The following is an 18,848-nucleotide window of genomic DNA, read 5'->3' as shown; positions in this document are numbered from 1 at the left end:
TTAAAGTGGATGTAAACCAGATTCATGAACTTTGACCTAAGCACATATTATCTGTAGTGTTTACTTATCTCTCTCCAAAGCCCTAAGTCCCATGTCTTTCTGCTGCTATGTAAACAGCATGATACCTTCCAACAAGTTCTGAGACAGGAGATAAAAGCAGCTGAAAATATGTGTCAGGGTGGGTGTTCTAAATAAATTAGCAGGAGAGCTGGCCTATTCACAGTACAGCTATGCTAGTATCTGCCTCCCTCCAACTATGTGGAGGGGGGTGGGGGGGTGCCTTTCCTCCTCTCAGCCATCTCACACAGTGTATGCCAAGACTCCGATCACACTGCTGGAACAGGAAGAAGAAATTCCAACACAATGTTCACTTTCTAAAGAATATAGTAAGCTGCAGACAGATATACATGTAAACTTGTATAGTGAAATTCCCCTTTAAAACCATTGGGCGGAAGTGAATTTTAACATTGCTTCCGCCATCCAATGGTGTGGAGCCGAGCGGGAGCCATCTTTCCCTCACTCGGCATCCAGCCTGAAGACCAAAGCGGCAGAGGGGAGGCTCTCTCCCGCCCCGATAAAAGTGATCTCTTGGCGAATCCGCTGCCTGTCTGCTGAAGAGGATACTGGGGTTATGGCAGCTAGCTGTTGCCATAACGGTAACCCTCTTCAAACAGCCACCGTATGATGGCGGGCGGTCGGCAAGTGGTTAACGGTTGACAACCAGCCCCAAGACAGCCGAAACCCTTAGTTTCTAACCAAATTAATAATATATGCAGAGCAGTTTGACTGATAAATATAAAGCACATCATGTGTACCACATCAATTCAGGAGTGTGGGGGGGGGGGGGGGTTCCCATGAAATGACTCAGCTGGGAGGGTTAGAGGTTAATGACAACCGGTTCAGCATTCCATAACAGTGAAGATTCCCACCTCAAAAAGGTAAGGGATGCTGTTGGAGGGTGGGGAGCAGGGAAGTTACTATGTATGTAGGGGTAGTGGGTACTTATTACCAAAACTTGCAGAATTTCTAACAGAAGAAAAGGTTTACACACACTAAACTGGTTGAGAAGATCAGCCGCTACCTCCTAAGCTTGCACAAACACATATTGGATCATTTACAGAAAAAAACATTTAAAGAATAGTCATTTAATAAAATAAAACAAAAAAAGAACAGGAAAGGTGAAATTGGAAATCACTTACCCTAAGAAGTCAAAGTCAATTCTGGAATATTTTGCTTGAATCAAAGCCCAGAGACCCCAGAAAAAGTGTGAGGCCTTTAGAAAAGAAAGAAGGATATCAAGATGAACTCACAAACTTGACATATTACAATTAAACAGCATTACATGTTATAGGGTTATACTGTATAGTAGAAGAACTGAACGTATGTGAAAAAGGAGTCCACATTACGCTGCCATCATCTGTAAATTTGAAAGAGGTTATCTAAACATCAATATTATTTTGTCTTTGTTTTGGATAAAGTAGGGAACAAATTAGAAACGGTCAGGCTTTTATTCTGTTATGTGACCCAGTTAGGAGAGGTCTCAGAAATTTTAAACTGGCTGTTAAAGCATTTTACCCCAACATTTGACATTCCTGATATGTGCCTGCTGTACCATGTACTTGTATGAGAAAGTGTCTTGTTCTCTTTATAGTGCTTCCTGTGTGTGAAATCTCTGGTGTTTCTGCCAGTCCCTCTGCTTTACTATCAAAAACTGACCGCACTAAGCAAGAGAACACAGTCTGGTCAGTTCTCTAGCCATGATGGGAACTCAGTCTTGTCTCCTCCAACAATCAGACTTGCCCTGACACCCCCCCCCCCCCCCCGCCTGCACAGCCATTCACTGGGAAGCTCTGTGTGCTGCTGCTTCTCCTCCCTTCAGCTCTTATGCAGCTGAGAACAGGGGTCATGTGTTCACTTAAATAAAAAAAAGAAATAAAAAAAAAAAACACTTTTTTTAAAAAAAAAATCTATACAAAAATATTTGCATTTCTATTTTTAAACTGAATGTATTGGTTTACAACCACTTCAAAGCTTAACTCCAGGCTTTTCTTCAGTCTTGTACAGGTATACAGTCTGAATGTTCCAGGCCCCCCATTTTCATTAAAAAAAATTTTTTTTCAGTCATGAAGACTCAGCATTACATGTGGGTGGTCTGCATGCAAACTAATCCTGCATAAGAACATCCCACTCTTTCAGACTGACATCCACCCATCGAGGCATTTTGATATTTGCATAACTCCTACCAAGAGCCAGCCCCACTGATCGTATCAAAGCTGAAGGCTCCTAAGAGGAGTACTGAGGCAGGGAGCTTTATACAGCATCTGGTGACCCCTCCCACTAGTCTGATCTGCTTGCATTGCATAGGGAAGCACAGAGAACCCATGATGATGTCACTGGATCTAAAATATAAGGTAGGTCATGAAGGCAGAAAGGTTTTTCTTTAAAGAAAATGTAATTAGCATAATAATGGGGCCGGGGAAGGAAGGAAGGAAAAGGAACTGGCTTGTCAAGTCCAATGACTGTTCTGCACTGTGGTTCAATTACAGGCACCTGACCAGCTGCTGGAATCCAGTGGCAAGTTTACATTAGACTTAAAAGGCTGCAGCCACTTGAAGATCTTCAAATATTTTCTAAAACTTGAGACTTACCAGAGAAAACTGATTGACTTGTACATAGAGAACCTCCACTTCTTTCTCAGAGACCTCTCCTGAAAAGCCTTTGAATTCTTTGTAGGCCTCTAGATAAGACCGTAACCACTGGAGCTGCAAGGCTCGATTTGGGTACAGGTTGTAATCAACTTCATTTACACCTGCGGATAAGATTGGGGTGTCAATACTAAATAAAATGATAAAGCATACAGAAAACATGAGGGATGCATGCAAAAAATAGCTCCTCCTACCTGCAAACTCATTGAAGTGATTGCCAATATCGTAGGCCTGGTAATTGTATCCAGCATACTCATAGTCAATGAACTGTACATCACCTAGAATAGAGATGGGGAATATTACACCGGGGGGGGCAAAAACTTCCCTTTCACAAAGCCCAGACCCAAAGTACCCAACACATAGCAACTGTGAATTTTACACATCTGGGGGTGGGGGGCACAGATAGCCAAAAATATTCCAACAGGCTCCATTAATTATAAGTGTTCGATATCAGGTTAGGAAATGCCTGTGAAACAACTGCCGTCCACTAGGAGAAGTTAAACAATTTGAACACAAGGAACCCCTTACCTCTGATGCTGCCAGGTCATGGAAACCAATAAATGGTTCAGCAACACCCATGAATGACATAATCAGAACACAATCCATTTCATCTTTGAATGTTCGCTTGTTATATTCAATATAAAATACTGTCATGACATTTCAAATAAAGAAATGATCATTTGAGAACTGCCATATATTGACGTCTCAGTGTGTAGAGTGTACTGGCCAGTAGTTAATAAACTTGTGTATATAATTGACTTGTGTACAAAGGATTTTAAGCGTTGTAGTGCCCATCGCCCCCCCCGCCAGGCTTGTACTCACCAGTCCAAATCCAGCAAGATATCGTCTGTGTAGCTTGACAGTGCTACACAGCCGCTTGTCAAATTCTTGCCGATTTACACTTTCCTGGAGTATGAACTTTCCATAGGATTGAGTAGTGTGCAGGCCGGATGAGTATGCCCATCAAAACTTAGACAACTGCCTGTGCAGTGCAAGATAAAAGGGGGGTGTATGTTGGGCATTAGAACCCAAGCAGTATTCCCTAGATAAATTTAATATGCTCAATATATTCATAATATACTAGTATGTAATTCTTAGCACACCAGAAGAAGTTCCTTGTGCACACATAACTTGCAGTATTAAAGGATTTCTTGATCGGAGGCAAGATCTTTGCTGGCATACTTGTGGTGGCGAAGAGATTTTGTTACAGTGCCTTGAAAAAAATATTTATACCCATTGAAATTTTCCACCATTTTGTCACGTTACAACCAAAAACGTAAATGTATTTTACTGGGATTTTATGTGATAGACCAACACAAAGTGGCACACAATTGTGAAGTGGAAGGAAAATGATAAATGGTTTTTATTTTATTTTTTTACAAACAAACATGTGAAAAGTGTGGTGTGCATTTGTATTCAGCCCCCCTGAGTCAATACTTTGTAGAACCACCTTTCACTGCAATTACAGCTGCAAGTCTTTTTGGGATGTCTCTACCAGCTTTGCACATCTAGAGAATGACATTCTTTGCTCATTCTTCTTTGGAAAATAGTTCAAGCTCTGTCAAATTGGATGGAGAGCGTCTGAACAGCAATTTTCAAGTCTTTCCACAGATTCGAAATTGGATTTAGGTCTGGACTTAGACTGGTCCACTCTAACACATGAATATGCTTTTATATAAATCATTCCATTGTAGCTCTGGCTGTATGTTTAGGGTCGTTGTCTTGCTGGAAGGTGAACCTCCTCCCCAGTATCAAGTCTTTTGCAGACTAACAGGTTTTCATCTAAGATTGCCCTCCATTTGGCTCTATCCATCTTCCCATCAACGCTGACCAGCTTCCCTGTCCCTGCTGAAGAAAAGCATCCCCACAACATGCTGCTACCACCACCAGGTTTCATGGTGGGGATGGTGTGTTCATGGTGAAGTGTAGTGTTAGTTTTCTGCTACACAGAGTTTTGCCTTTAGGTCAAAAAGCTACATTTTGGTCTCATCTGAGAACAAAATGTCATCGGAGCACCTTCTTCCACATGTTTGCTGTGTCCCCTACATGGCTTCTCACAAACTGCAAATGGCTCTTTCAACAATGGCTTTCTTCTTGTCCAATTTAGGTGAACAGCCATGACTGGGTAGGTTTGCAGATGTGCCATACTCTTTCCATTTTGGATGATGGATTGGACAGTGCCCCCTGTGAGATGTTCAAAGCTTGGGATATTTCTTTATAACCTAAACCTGCTTTAAAAGTCTCCATAACTTTAGCCCTAACCTCTCTGGTGTGTTCCTTGGCCCTCATGATGCCGTCTGGTCACCAAGGTTCTCTAACAAACCTGAGGGCTTCACAGAACAGCTGTATTTATACTGAAATTATACACAGATGGACTCTATTTTACGAATTAGGTGACTTCTGAAGGCAATTGGTTCCACTAGATTTTAGTTAGGGGTATCAGAGTAAAGGGGGCTGAATACAAATGCATGCCACATTTTTCGGATATTTGTAAAACATTTTCAAAAAACTATAATTTTCCTTCCAATTCACAATTATGCGCCACTTTGTGTTGGTCTATCACATAAAATCCCAGTAAAATACATTTACCATTTTGGTTGTAACATGACAAAATGTGGAAAATGTCAAGAGGTATGAATACTTTTTCAAGGCACTGTATCTACTTTAACCAGTAAAGTCATTAAAGACTCCGTTGGTGTTCAAATTGCCACTCACCAAGAATGTGTATGCAGAATTAGAGGATAGGGCACACTTGGGAGATAGGATGCCCTTTGCCAGACTCATGACAAGTGCATCCTGGTACTTCTGTCTGGCTGCTGGACCTCTTCTAAATGGCATGTATTAATATTATGAGTAAAATTCACAGCTCAACCCATAACAGATGATGCATTTAGTTCCCTAGTCATCTTATCTTACACAACATGGGGGAATTGTCATTTGACCAAAATATATTGCTGCACAGCTTAACAAAACATTTTTGAAGAAAACTAAAAATTGTGTGCCAAGTTAAAGATGAAGGTTACAAACAAAAATAAAAATAAAAAAAAATAAAAAATAAAAGAAAAACACATAAATAAAATAAAAAGATCTAAAAAGATACTGATGAGGCCGTTACCAGGATGCGTTCACTCCCATGTGGCAGGCACGAGTGAACATGTGATCGACAAACCTCCAGTCACTGCGTTTAAGAAGCATGGAGAACGCCGCCACAGGGCAGCGGGCAATGGCAAACCTAATCTGCGGCAGATGAAGAGAATTTGGCACTCACATTTCACAACACAAAACTTTCACGGTTAAAAGTTCGATCTTTACCCCTTCTTCCCAATAGTTTTAAAGTGGAATTCACAAAGCAAGTCATTAAGTATGGTTTAGGACTTTAAAAATATGCAATGTTCTATATTATTGGTACAGTAAGTGAGTAGCAGAATTATAAATAAAAAACCAAAACCAAAAAACAAAAAACACAAAAAAAAAAAGCGCCACTCTTTATACTGCACTACTAGAAGTGACCCTTGTCCATTCTTCTTTTTTTGGGTGGGGGGGGGGGGGGCGCACGCTATCTGACACAGCTAGAAGTAATAGGATAGCAGTGGCACAAAGATCTCTGTAAAAATAAAAAATAAAGTGAAGATGCAAAACATTGCTACCAGAGTATTCCTCTTCTCTTGCAGGCCAGTTTAATTAAGGAAGAGACTGGGTCACATTAAAGTAGATGGCAATGCTTTTTTTTTACTGCAAAGTACACAACCATCTGAGATTAAGTATGTAACGTGATAGTTTCAAAATACAAAAAAATGTTGCAGCAAAATACTGGATTTCATGCTTTTTGATGCAGTAACCACAAAGCCTAGCCTTGAAACCTCCTATGTGGTCAGTGGGCAGAGAGGAAATACAAACCGACATCAAAATAGGAACCCTCTCTTGTGAATATCTATATGGAGGCTAAGAGGAAGAAGCGATTTGTGCTGGCAAGCACTAGTTGTCAGGATTTCGCATACAATCATTTCAGCAGCGGCCAGCAAAAGTTGCTAGCCCTATAATGTAAATCCAGGAAACACCAAGGAACTGGGTAGGATAAACAGGTATGGATAAAGAATTAAAGTTTATAGTTTAATTGAACATACATTGTGCTTCTATAAAAGTTGATTTTTATACTGGTTTGGTGATTCACTTACATTTTCTGAGAAGTTACAGGGGTGGAAAAAAAAAAAAAAAAAAAAAAATAAGTTATATGCAGGCTACTCTCAAGTCTCTGCCAACGCAATAGCCAGAGAAATCTGACCACTAAATAGGACATTATCTTATGATGTATACTGTATCTATACCTGCCCACATTCTTGCGTGTCCAGAGTTTTGCTTTTACACAATTTTATTATTTTTTTTTATTAACTGACATTTTGCAGTGAATACTAGACCACTAAATAGGACATTATAGCCTTAAATTCTAACCAACGTGTATAAGCTTCAACGCTAAACTCATAATATAGGCCTGTACGCCCAACGCTGTGGCAACATCTGCAAGAGACTGATTGAAATAAATAATATTTCAATGTTTGTATACTATTGATAGTTGACATTGGGGCAGAATGGTTTCTCAGCAAGAAATTGAAGTCATACATAAGATTTAAGCAGCAGCTGAGAAGAGGTGTCCTTTTCATACTCATTTGTGTAAATAAGCTCACAACATTTCTTTCTTTTGACAGCAGGTAGGAGACCAACAACAAGTCATAAAGTCAGTGCTGTATGAAGTGACTGATCTCGGGCTGAACTATACCCAGGGAACACGTAAGTAGGGGTCTGCTGTCATAGCTGCACTGTACTACTTGCTCATTAAAGGATTAATTTTGGAAAATCTTCACATGATTTTATGTATTAAAGCTGCACTTTCTAAAGTTAACAATGTAACTAAACACCAGAAACCATTTTATTGTAAAAATAGATCATTACTTTTACATATTTTAAAAGGTTTTATTTTTTTAACATTGTCATGGATCTCAAATATGCTCTATTTACTTTAATATCCATTCATTATTTTATAACTAGCATAGACAGTTATTCCCATGTGAAGATTTCTGCACACACTTATGACACCGAATAGAGAAAAAAAAATTCCACTTTAAAACCAAGGGAGTTTTTGCCCTGACCCAGGGAGCGGCCATATAAATTCTTCTGTAACATACATGTAATAACGGATATCGCCTTCTAATAAACCCACTGTGCAGTGCCTACAACACTTCCGTTAAACTACTTTTACATAAACAGTGCTTTCTATCATGGCTGATTAAAGTCTGGAAGCTCTTAAAGTAACATTAGGTCCCACCCACAAAACAAGCCATGCTCCTCATCATAGTGACCCCACACTTTTATTGTGACAAATAACATACCTCCTGCTAGAGATGTCTAAGGAGATCAGAATTCACCACAGATTTCAGTTCTCTTAAAGTAAACTTTTCTATTCCCCAAGCTAGTGAACACAATGGTCCCTTTATAATCCGTTCCAACAGTTGTTTTAAAGCACACATCTTCCCCAGAGCGCAGACTAGACTAAATCATAATGTAACCAATATGAAAATTTTGTCTAAGTTTATAGTCATTAAAAATGTAATGATTGCCATTTCTTCCCCCTCTCCCTGGCCATTGATGATTGCAGAGATATGCATCAATCATTGGAAAGACAAGATAATGGATTTGTAGGCTGCAATCAACAACCTGAGGGCAGAACTTTGGGGACACATGAACATTGGGACGGAGCTCTCAGATTATGCACTAGTAAATTATTTTTAAACTAGATTGCTAATAACAGGCAGTGGCATCTGTAAACACTGGCTGAGAAAAGGGTTGTGATTAATTTAGAAAGGGAAAATAAATCATCAGTTGAGATGCACAGGAGCACAGCTTTTCTGCTTGGTTCCGATGACTGCCCCGTCAGCATTTGCAAGTCTCAGCAGACAGATATTTAGCTTTGAAGTAATCAGATATATAGAAGGCTCCAAGTGCTGTATGAACTGTGTGTAGCTTCATACTGTATGAACAGTGGTAGCTTCATACTATATCTAGTATTCTTGGGGGCAGGCAACATCACATCATGTAGTCCTCTCCCAGACGTGCGAATGAAAGGGTGGCATGACAGGGCTCCACAGGAACTTGCAAGCCAGGGAGCCACTCTGAAACCAGAAAGCTCAGCCAAGGATCTGGAAACTGGATAAAACTGGTTGAAAGGCAACATTCTAAACAGGAAGAAGTGGCAAATTCAGCTTTTTAAAATAAATCAAAAAGGAAACAAGAAAAATAGTAGTGTGACTTAGTGACTAAAAGCTGATGCATTAGGTCTGGGACAGGCTCACTTGAATAGATATGCCACTGAGCACTGAACATCTAAAAAGGTGAATTCTAATGTCCTTATTAACAGCAGAGTTACATTACTTATAAACCCTCAGAAATGTCAGTATTCTTTCCTACACAGGGTAAACAGCCTAGCTACATGGCAGCCGCAAGATAAAGTAACATGCATACAGAACCCCCTAGATACATACTAACCAGCAAGGCTCAGAAAAACATCCTTCTTAAAAAGAGAACCCAGGGAGGTAGATTTTACCTTCCACAAGGGCTTCTATTTATCATTCTTCTTCAGATGATGATCTTTAGTGACCTCACCCCCAAATGAATAGTGAGTAACGACCACAACTTCCTGGATTTGCACCTAGCACACCTATTACCACATTCTACACCTTCCTTATTGCTCAGCGAGGCTGACTGTTGTATTTGGCAGCCAATAAGAAGGCATAGAGGGTGGGAGGAGGCAAAACAGTAATGCACCCTGGAGCCTATGGCTGTCATTTGCACCACGTGTTCTGGGTTTCAGAATAAAATCAGATAATTTAAAGACCATCATCAAGAGGATGAAGGACAAACTGCTACAAGTATCAAGTGCAGGAACTTTGATTATCTCATACCTACAGCAGCCTCCCAAGCTTTTCCTGTTAAGGCTGACCCTTAAGTCATTATGGTAAAAGGGCAAATAAGAATGTGAGAGGCAGGGTTTATTTGTTATAACAGACACTGTCTGGTCAGAATAGCCCAGAATTACGCCTTTTTTGTATCTGCTTGCTTTCCGCTCTACCCCAGGTTGAAGCCCATTTTTTGGGGTGTACCTATAGGGAGCTACAGCATATCTCTACCCCCCCTCACATTTTGATGTTTGTGCACCGACCAGATTGGGTAGGCAAGTTCCTCTATGAACACGGCCCCCCCCACCCCCCGGTGAAAAATGGGTCTCATCTCCAGAGTGCTAGCTGCCAGAGACTGTCACTCCTTATAAAAAAAAAAAAAAAAAAACACAAACATTTAACTCCAGCTGAGCAGCATGGTCCAACAGTACTGGAGGGAAGATGGGGGCTTGTTGACCACACTAGCTCATCAACCACAGCACAGGTCAAACAGGACCAAAGGGGATTCCTTAACAATTTGAAATTTATGAAATTACATCCATTCTGGAAGTAAAGACCTTCTCTACCATTCTAAGTTTTGGCTGCTATATTTCAGAAGCCAAAGGGCAACCAAAGTCCTGCAGTACATAGCAGCATCAAAAAGATACATTCTATGAATGGAGTACAGTATAAAAACAAAGGAATTCATCAGACAGAGCCTTGTTTGGTTAGAATGCCTAAAAAATATATAAAAGAAAAAAAAAAACCCACACAGATACCACTATGGCTCATCACCTTACATAGGATTGTACATTGGTGGCATTTTGTGGCTTGAACCAATCACTCTACTAGCGGTGATATAAATGAAGCACAAACCGTAGCTGTACATTTGGCTGAGGTCACAAAATATAAGCTGCACATTATGTATAAAGCCCACAAAAAGTAAAAGAAAGCAGTCAGAGTGGTTAATAAAGGCTTAGGAGGGTCCATTAGTACAGAGGAGTGACATATGGATTAAAGGAAGAATAACCTTCTCCACAAAAGACCTTTCAGGTAAGAAAACCTTTACTAAAATAACCGCACTAGTCACAGCAGGTAATTTTCCCTACTTACCAAAGGAAACAAAAGTAGGAGCAACAAGGAAAGGTATGTGTAAGTGTAGCTAAAGAATCTGACAGCTGATGAGATGTACTTACTGTTTCTCAGTACCTACCTCTCTTTTCATTGTAGATTATGTTCTTGCACAGCAGGTCATTGTGACACAGAACCACCGGAGAACCCAAACTAGACAGCACATCTTTCATCCATGCCATTTCCTGCTGCAGGACCTGCCGGCTTGGAACATCACGAACAAACCTGCCATGTTGAAAAAAGGAATATGGATGAATACACTTTGTTTCATGAGAATCCATGCTGCTTTTGGCTTCAATTTTTATTCTGCAGTATGTGTGTATGTCAAGCAAAAGATATCCAGTTCTGTATGATAACGAGGAGAGAATATGAAGCGAGCAGGGATGATTTCAAGGCACGTTCCTATGAGAAAAGGTGTACTTTACATTGGATATAGTGATGGGGAGGGGTGCCAGGATGCCTTCCCATAGGTAAGAGCTTTATCGAATGGGTAGACCATTTGGAATGAGAAGTAGGCATATTGGATTCATTGGGGCCACATGGCAGGAAATTTGTCATGAGTATACAGGAGTATGCATTCTATTAACCTGGGAAAGTGTCTATGTGCAGTTTAGCTTCGGCAAACAGTGTACTGCTTGTTCTATGCTCTAGCAATTGTTTATTTGGCTGCCACGAGTACAGTGGTAAGTTTGTAAATAAGTTTGTACTGAGATCTGGATGGGGGGGATTTAAAGTGGTTGTAAACCCTTAGGCCCCTTTCCCACTGACGTCCCGTTCAGGCCCGCCTGTCAGTTTTTCAGGCGGACCTGAACGGGTGCTCCATAGAGGTCTATGGAGCGTCGGATGTCAGCGGTGACATGTCCGCTGACATCCGACCCGCTCCGATCCGAAAAAGTGTAACGGAGGAAAAAGCTATTTTTCCATCCGTCTGCGGATCGGATGACGACGGGCACTGCGGTCCGTCGTCATCCGATCTCCCATAGGGGAGAGCGGCGCTGTGACAGGTCCGTCCCTGCGCAGTATGCAGAGACAGACCTGTCATCTCCCTGCTCAGCGGGGATCGGCGGAGTGATCCCCGCTGAGCAAACGGACATCCACGGGGCGGATCAGAACTGATCCGCCCCGTGTGAAAGGACCCTTACAACCAACTTCGTCCTACAGGTAAACCTAGATTAAGGCTTACCTGTAGGTCAAAGAAATATCAGACAGCGGTGCGCAGACGCACTGAGCGCGCAACGGTCAACGGCGATATGCTGCGAGTGGCAGTTCCCATGCGCGGGAGTAACGTCATCACGGCTTCGCCGATTGACAGCGGCGGAGCAGCGAGACCCACCAAGAAGATGGATGCGCCAGACTACTGGGGACAGCGGTGACTTCACTGGCTCCTGTGTCAGGTAAGTGACACATAATGGGTTACTATGCGATGCATAGTAGTCCATTATGCTTTACCTTTGCAGGGAATCAAAGAGGAAGTAAACCCATCAGGGTTTACTTCCTCTTTAAGGAGAGCCAGGCGCTATAGCGATAAAAATAGCACCTGCAAAGAGCCATTCCTCTCAAGTGCTTTCACACTGGAGCAGTGTGCTTGCAGGACGGTTAAAAAAAAAAAAAAAAAAAAAAACAAGTCCTGCAAGCAGCATCTTTGCAGCGCTGTAGGAGCTGTGTTTACACCGCTCCTAAAGCACCCCTGCCCATTGAAATTAATGGGCAGTGCTGCCGTACTGCAGGCAAATCGCTGCTGCAGTGGTGGTTTTAACCCTTTTTCGGCCGCTAGCAGGGCTTAAAAGAAAAGTGCCCCGCTAGTGGCTGAAGAGCGCCGCTAAAACAACGGTAAAACGCCACCAAGAATAACACCTAGGTGTGAAAGGACCGTTAGTGACTTTTGTCCAGAATCTGCTTAGAATAGCTACTAGCTATGCATGACATCTTCAAATAAAGTGCCCTGTATTGAAGTGGTTAATGTTTAAAAAGCTAAGCCAACTTTTTACAGGATGCAATGCAACACCTTCCTGCCCAGACCAATTTTGAGCTTTCAGCACTGTCGCACTTTGAATGACAATTGCGCGGTCATGCTACATTGTACCCATTTTTTTTCCAGAAATAGAGCTTTCTTTTGGTGGTATTTGATCGCCTCTACGGTTTTTATTTTTTGCTAAACAAAAAAAAAAAAAAAAAAAAAAAAAAAGACTCAGTTAGACTTACCGGTGACGGTATTTCTAAGAGCCTTTCAGGACAACCCCGGAGAGAGTAGCTCCACCTTGCAATCAGGAAACACATGCCCACTTTAAAAACACCTCCTCCTCCTCCATGGCTTCAGTTATTGTGGCCTTCCGACGCTGGAAAACAAAGCACAGAAAGCACAACACCATGGTAGAACTTAATACATTTACTAAGCATAACCTAGGGAGGGAAGTAACGGTTGTCCTGAAAGGCTCTTAGAAATACCGTCACCGGTAAGTCTAACTGAGTCTTTCTCAAATCGCCTTTCAGGACAACCCCGGAGAGGATAACCGAGAAACTTACCCTAGGGCGGGACTACTGCCTGCAGTACCTTCCTGCCGAAGGCCTGATCTGCTGCAGACAGTAGATCTAACCGGTAATGCCGGAGAAATGTCGAATAACTGGACCAAGTGGCAGCCTTGCAGATTTGTTCAGGCGTGGCACCGGCCCTTTCAGCCCAGGAAACTGCCGTGGATCTAGTAGAGTGGGCAGCAATACCTGAGGGAGGTATTTCTCCTTTTGCTTTATAGGCTTCTGTTATAGCCAACTTAAGCCACCTACCCAGCGTACTTTTAGAAGCTTTCTCCCCCTTGCGTGATCCAGAAAATATCACAAAGAGGGCGTTTGATTTTCTAAATTCTTTAGTAACTTTCAGAAACTGTAAAAGACATCTTCTCACATCCAATGTGTGAAAAACTTCCTCTCCTGCATTTGCTGGGCTTGCAGAGAATGTAGGTAACACTATTTCCTGTGATCGATGGAAAGTTGAGGATACTTTCGGTAGGAATGCTGGATCCGTCCTCAGTACCACCCTGTCCTGATAAATTCTAAGGAAGGGTTCTGTAATAGCTAGAGCTTGGAGCTCGCTGACTCTCCTGGCCGAGGTGATGGCCACCAAAAAGATTGTTTTTAAAACCACCTTCTGTAAAGAAGCTTCTTGTAAGGGTTCAAACGGTGCTCCCGAGAGACCCTGTAAAACTGTAGACAAATCCCAACTGGGAAAGTCTTTAAGGGCTACTGGTCTATTTCGAGCAAGAGCCCTAAAAAATCTAGAAATTAAAGTTTCTTTAGATAAAGTCTTTTCAAAGAAAACTGATAAGGCAGCCACCTGAGTCTTCAGGGTACTGGCTGCGAGACCCTTCTCCATTCCTTCATGGAGAAACTCCAAGACGGACACCGTGCTCTTGACCTTGAGTTCTCTAGAACTGCACCAGGAGTTGAACTTTTTCCAGACCTTCATGTAAATTGCCTGTGTAACTGCCTTCCTACTGGACAGCAGGGTCTTTACTACTTTATCTGAGAGACCTTTAGCCTTTAACAGGTCCTCCTCAGAAACCAGGCGGTTAGCTGCAGGAGTTCCACTTCTGGATGACTTACTGTCCCCTGGGATAACAGATCTTTTCTGAGTGGTAACCTCCATGGGGGCTTCGAGGCTAGGTTTCGAAGACCCGCGAACCAGGATCTTTTTGGCCAAAAAGGAGTGACTAGTATTAAGTCTGTCCTTTCTTCCCTGAATTTCCTCAGTACTAGTGGAATTAGAGGAAAGGGGGGAAAGGCATAGCACAGCTGGTAATGCCAGGGGTGAGCGAATGCATCCAACCCTATTGCTGCATCTCCTCGGTGAAGAGAAAAGAATCTGTCCACCTTTGAGTTCTGCTGGCTGGCAAAAAGGTCTACCTGAGGAACCCCCCAGGCCTCGGAGATCATCAGGAACACTTCCTGATTCAGACTCCATTCTGCCTCTAGCAATTTGCGCCTGCTTAGGAGGTCCGCAAACAAATTCTGAGAGCCCTTCAGATGCACTGCCGATAGTGAGGCTGTGTTCTGTTCTGCCCAGGCTAACAACAGATTGGCCAGCTCCATCAAGCTCCTGCTTCTGGTTCCCCCTTGCTTCATAATGTAGGTAACCGCTGTTGTGTTGTCTGACAACACCTGAACATGGTGGCCTCTCAAACTCTGCTGAAATGCCACTAAACCCAGAAAGATCGCCTTCAACTCCCTCCAGTTGGATGATCTTTGAGCTTCCTGTTTGGACCAGACCCCCTGAGATGTCTGACCATCCAGATGGGCTCCCCAGCCCCAGGCACTTGCGTCTGTAGTAAGGCGCTTGTCCACAGGAAAGGTCCACACCAGGCCCCTTGAGAGGTTTGCCTGGTCTCTCCACCACCAAAGAGCCCTTTTCGTCTTTGACGAAATTTTTAGCTGTTTTTCCAAAGGATCCTGATGGGACCAGCTTGACAGAACCTCCCTCTGAAGGGGTCTGGAATGGAACCTGGCCCACTGAACAGCCGGGATTGCTGCCGTAAGCAGGCCCAGAACTGCCATAGCCATCCTGACTGAGACTGCCTGGTTGCTCTGTATCCGCTGTACAGCTAGCTGTAACTTTTCCTGTTTTTCCAACGGCAGGAAAACTTTCTGGAGAATCGAATTTAATGTATACCCCAGAAATTTCATTTCCTGTGAGGGGGTCAGGATTGACTTCTCTAGGTTTAGAAGCCATCCCAGGCCCTCGAGGTGAGACTGGGCCCTCTGGAGATTGACTAGGACCTGCTCCCTGGAGTCTGCAAAAAACAAAAGGTCGTCCAGATAAGGAACAACTGGAATCCCCTTCAATTTCAGGGGTTCCAAAGCCTCTGCCATAATCTTCGTAAAGACCCTGGGAGAGGACGAGAGTCCGAACGGCAGAGCCCTGAATTGGAGGTGCCATACCGAACTCCCTACCTTCAATGCCAGGCGCAGGAACTGCTGCGATGCCTGATGAATTGGTATATGAAGGTAGGCATCCCTTAGGTCCAGGGATGCCATGAAGCATTCTGGGGTCAACAGCTTTGTGATGGAGAAAATTGTATCCATCCTGAAATGTTTGTACCGAATGAACCTGTTCAGGAATTTCAGATTCAGGATTAGACGGTACTTCCCTGAGGGTTTTTTCACCAGAAAAATATGTGAATAAAAACCCCCGCCCTGCTGGCTTACTGGGACTTGAATCAGAACCTCTTGCTGTATCAGCTCCTGTAACAACAGCTTCATTGCAGAGGCCTTCTCCTGATCCCTTGGCAATGTTGTCACATAAAACCTGCTCGGGGGTGGTTCTGAAAACTCCAACCTGTACCCCTGATCGACAACGCTCTTCACGAACAGATTTGGAGACAGCCTGTCCCATTGTTCGCGAAAAGCTGACAGTCTCCCCCCCACTGGGGAGATATTGTCACTTGTTCTTAGGGGACTGCTCTGGGGGAGATCTAAAGAGGACTCCACCCCTGCCTTTGCCCTTCTGTGAACCCCATCTGCTCTTGTGCTCCTGGTCTTTTTTATGGGACTGCTGAAAAGCACGAAAATTCTTTTTAGCCATCTGCTTTTTCTTAACTGGAAAAGCCTTCTTTTTATCGGCTGTTCTATCCAGCACAGACTCTAAATCAGGACCAAAGAGCAAGTCACCCGAGAAGGGAAGACCACACAGCTTGACCTTAGAGGCAGTGTCCCCAGACCATGTTTTCAGCCAAACTGCTCTCCTGGCTGAATTTACAAGAGCCGAAGACCTAGCGGCCAGTTTAACTGATTCTGCTGATGCATCCGCCATGTATTTGACTGCATTCAGGATCAGTGGAAAGGACTCTAAGAGATCCTTGCGGGGTGTCCCCGCCTCAATATGGCTCTTCAGCTTCTCTACCCAACATTCCAGATTCCTGGCCACCACCGTAGCTGCCATTGCTGGTTTTAGACTGACTGACGCGGCATCCCAAGCTTTTTTAAGGATGGAGTCAGCTTTTTTGTCCATTGGGTCTTTAAGGATCCCCATATCTTCAAAGGCTAGATCCGTTCGTCTGGATACCTGCGAGAAAGCTGCATCGACTCTGGGTTTCTTATTCCAAACCTCTGAGTCCTTATCTTCGAAGGGAAACCTTCTTTTGAGAGCTTTAGAGAAGAAAGGGGCTTTTTCTGGGTCCTTCCACTCCTTTCTCACTGAGTCTGAGAGGACCCTGTGGACAGGAAAAACTCGCCGTTTTGTTTCGTCCAACCCCTGGTACATTTTGTCATGAACTGACAGTTGTACTCTTTCTTCCTGAATTTCTAGAGTAGTGTAGATTGCTTTTAAAATATCATCTACTTCCTCTAGTGATAGCTTGAATTTGGAGCCCCTGCTATCTTCTTCCTCTTCCTCCTCCTCAGAATCCCTGAAGGAGATGAGAGTACTACCCCCTTCGTCTCCAGACTCTTCAGTTTCCACCTGTCTGGATGACGACGCCCTGGGGCTGGGCGGTAAGTTCTGAGGCTCGGTCTGTGCGGGAGGGTTTTGTATCAGGATGGACTTGACTGAACTCAAAGAGTTTGTCAGCTCTTTAACCGAAGAAAACAAATCCTTATATTGTTGAGATGTTTCCTCTTCCACCAATTCTCTGATACAATTTCTGCACATTGCCTTCTGCCATGAATCTCTGAGGGGGGTTTTGCAGGAAGGACATTTTCTCTGACCTGGTCTAGCTTTTCCTAGTGATTTTTCCTGAAACGACATACAGGTTTAATTCACTAAAAGCTCTCAACAACCAGTTGCTTAACACCAAGCCAGTGCAGAGACCCACCACCAAACAGACCTACTAGTGAGACCCCAGAACTAGGCTGCAAAAGGTCAGAGCGAAGTCCACCTCTGACCTGCAGCGACAGGCCCCCAAGAGGGGGGAACAAACAAAGACATACCCACAGTAAAGCAGAGGGTGCCAGTGCACCTTACGTACCTGGGCTGGACCGGTGCTGGGGGCGCCTGTCTCCGCCATAGCTGGCTTGCACTCTTCCATCGTTTGAGTGAGGCAGCTATTTTACAAACAGCTCTCATTTTAAATTTTCCCGGCCGCCGCGTCATCAAGGCCGGCCGGAAGCGGAAGCACACGGTCACCTGACCCGCCCCATGACCCCTGCGTTCCAGGCGCTGAACCACGGCGCCACGCCCCCTCAGAGCGCCCGCGCGTCACCGTGAACGACGCCGTCGCCGCCCGGGACCCGGCGCCGAAAACGGAGCCATGCCGCTGACCTGCAGCGGCCTCCGCCAGCAACAGAGCCCTCCCTGCGCTAACAAGCGGACACCGGGCACCCGACGCCGGCACTCCGAGGGTCCTTACTCCCGTGAGATGGCGGGACCAGGAGCTCCAGGAGTCCTCTCCCCGTGGAGATGCTGCTGGGGGTCAAAGAGAAACAACCTGCAACAAAAGGTAAGCCTTACTCCCCTGCAGAGAGTGTAGCTCTCCCTGGTTCAGGCACATGCTTCCTCCAAGGAGGAAACACAATAACTGAAGCCATGGAGGAGGAGGAGGTGTTTTTAAAGTGGGCATGTGTTTCCTGATTGCAAGGTGGAGCTACTCTCTCCGGGGTTGTCCTGAAAGGCGATTTGAGAAAATTTTCTTTTTTTGTTTCAGTTTCAAAACTTTGTAAATAAGTACGTTTTCTCCTTCACCGATGGGGCAGCATTGTATTGTACTGTACTAATGGATGCCAATCAGTGCCAAACAATAATGCATGCCAATCAGTGATGCCCATTGTGGGCACTGATTGGGATCCATTGTGGGCACTGACTGGAATTCCTGGTGGTCTGGTGGCGTCCCAGTGTGGGCATCCTCGGGGGGCTGCACTGATAATAGATCAGCACAGACCCCCCCCCCCCCCCCCCATCAGAGGAGCAGCCGATCAGCTCTCCTCTACTTGCGTCTGACAGATGCGAGTGAGGAAAAGCCGATCACGGCTCTTCCTATTTACACTGTGATCAGCCTGATTGGACACGGCTGATCACGTGGTAGAGTCTGTCGTGGGGGCGCGCAGCGGCTCAAAATCCTGATCACGTCATATGACGTCCGGTCAGGATTTTGAAACCACTATG

At 44.1% G+C, this 18,848-nt stretch overlaps 1 protein-coding gene across 1 annotated transcript in view; it reads right to left on the bottom strand.

Moving 5' to 3' along the window:
- The window catches only part of ETNK1 (ethanolamine kinase 1), a 53,415-nt gene that overhangs the window by 3,480 nt on the left and 31,087 nt on the right, over positions 1–18,848 (bottom strand). The window contains exons 4-7 of the mRNA XM_077468717.1: positions 10,845–10,987; positions 2,900–2,983; positions 2,649–2,809; positions 1,200–1,273 (exon numbers count right to left, since the gene is read on the bottom strand). Of these exons, the coding sequence (XP_077324843.1) occupies positions 1,200–1,273; positions 2,649–2,809; positions 2,900–2,983; positions 10,845–10,987 (462 nt within the window). The remainder of the gene's footprint in view (positions 1–1,199; positions 1,274–2,648; positions 2,810–2,899; positions 2,984–10,844; positions 10,988–18,848) is intronic.

The sequence above is a fragment of the Lithobates pipiens genome, unplaced genomic scaffold (assembly GCF_037356315.1).
Source record: "Lithobates pipiens isolate NorthernLeopardFrog02 unplaced genomic scaffold, aLitPip1_a1.2 Scaffold_8, whole genome shotgun sequence".
NCBI lineage: Eukaryota > Metazoa > Chordata > Amphibia > Anura > Ranidae > Lithobates > Lithobates pipiens.
The sequence above is the reverse complement of the archived record's forward strand: the minus strand, read 5'-3'. Positions and strand labels throughout refer to the sequence as shown.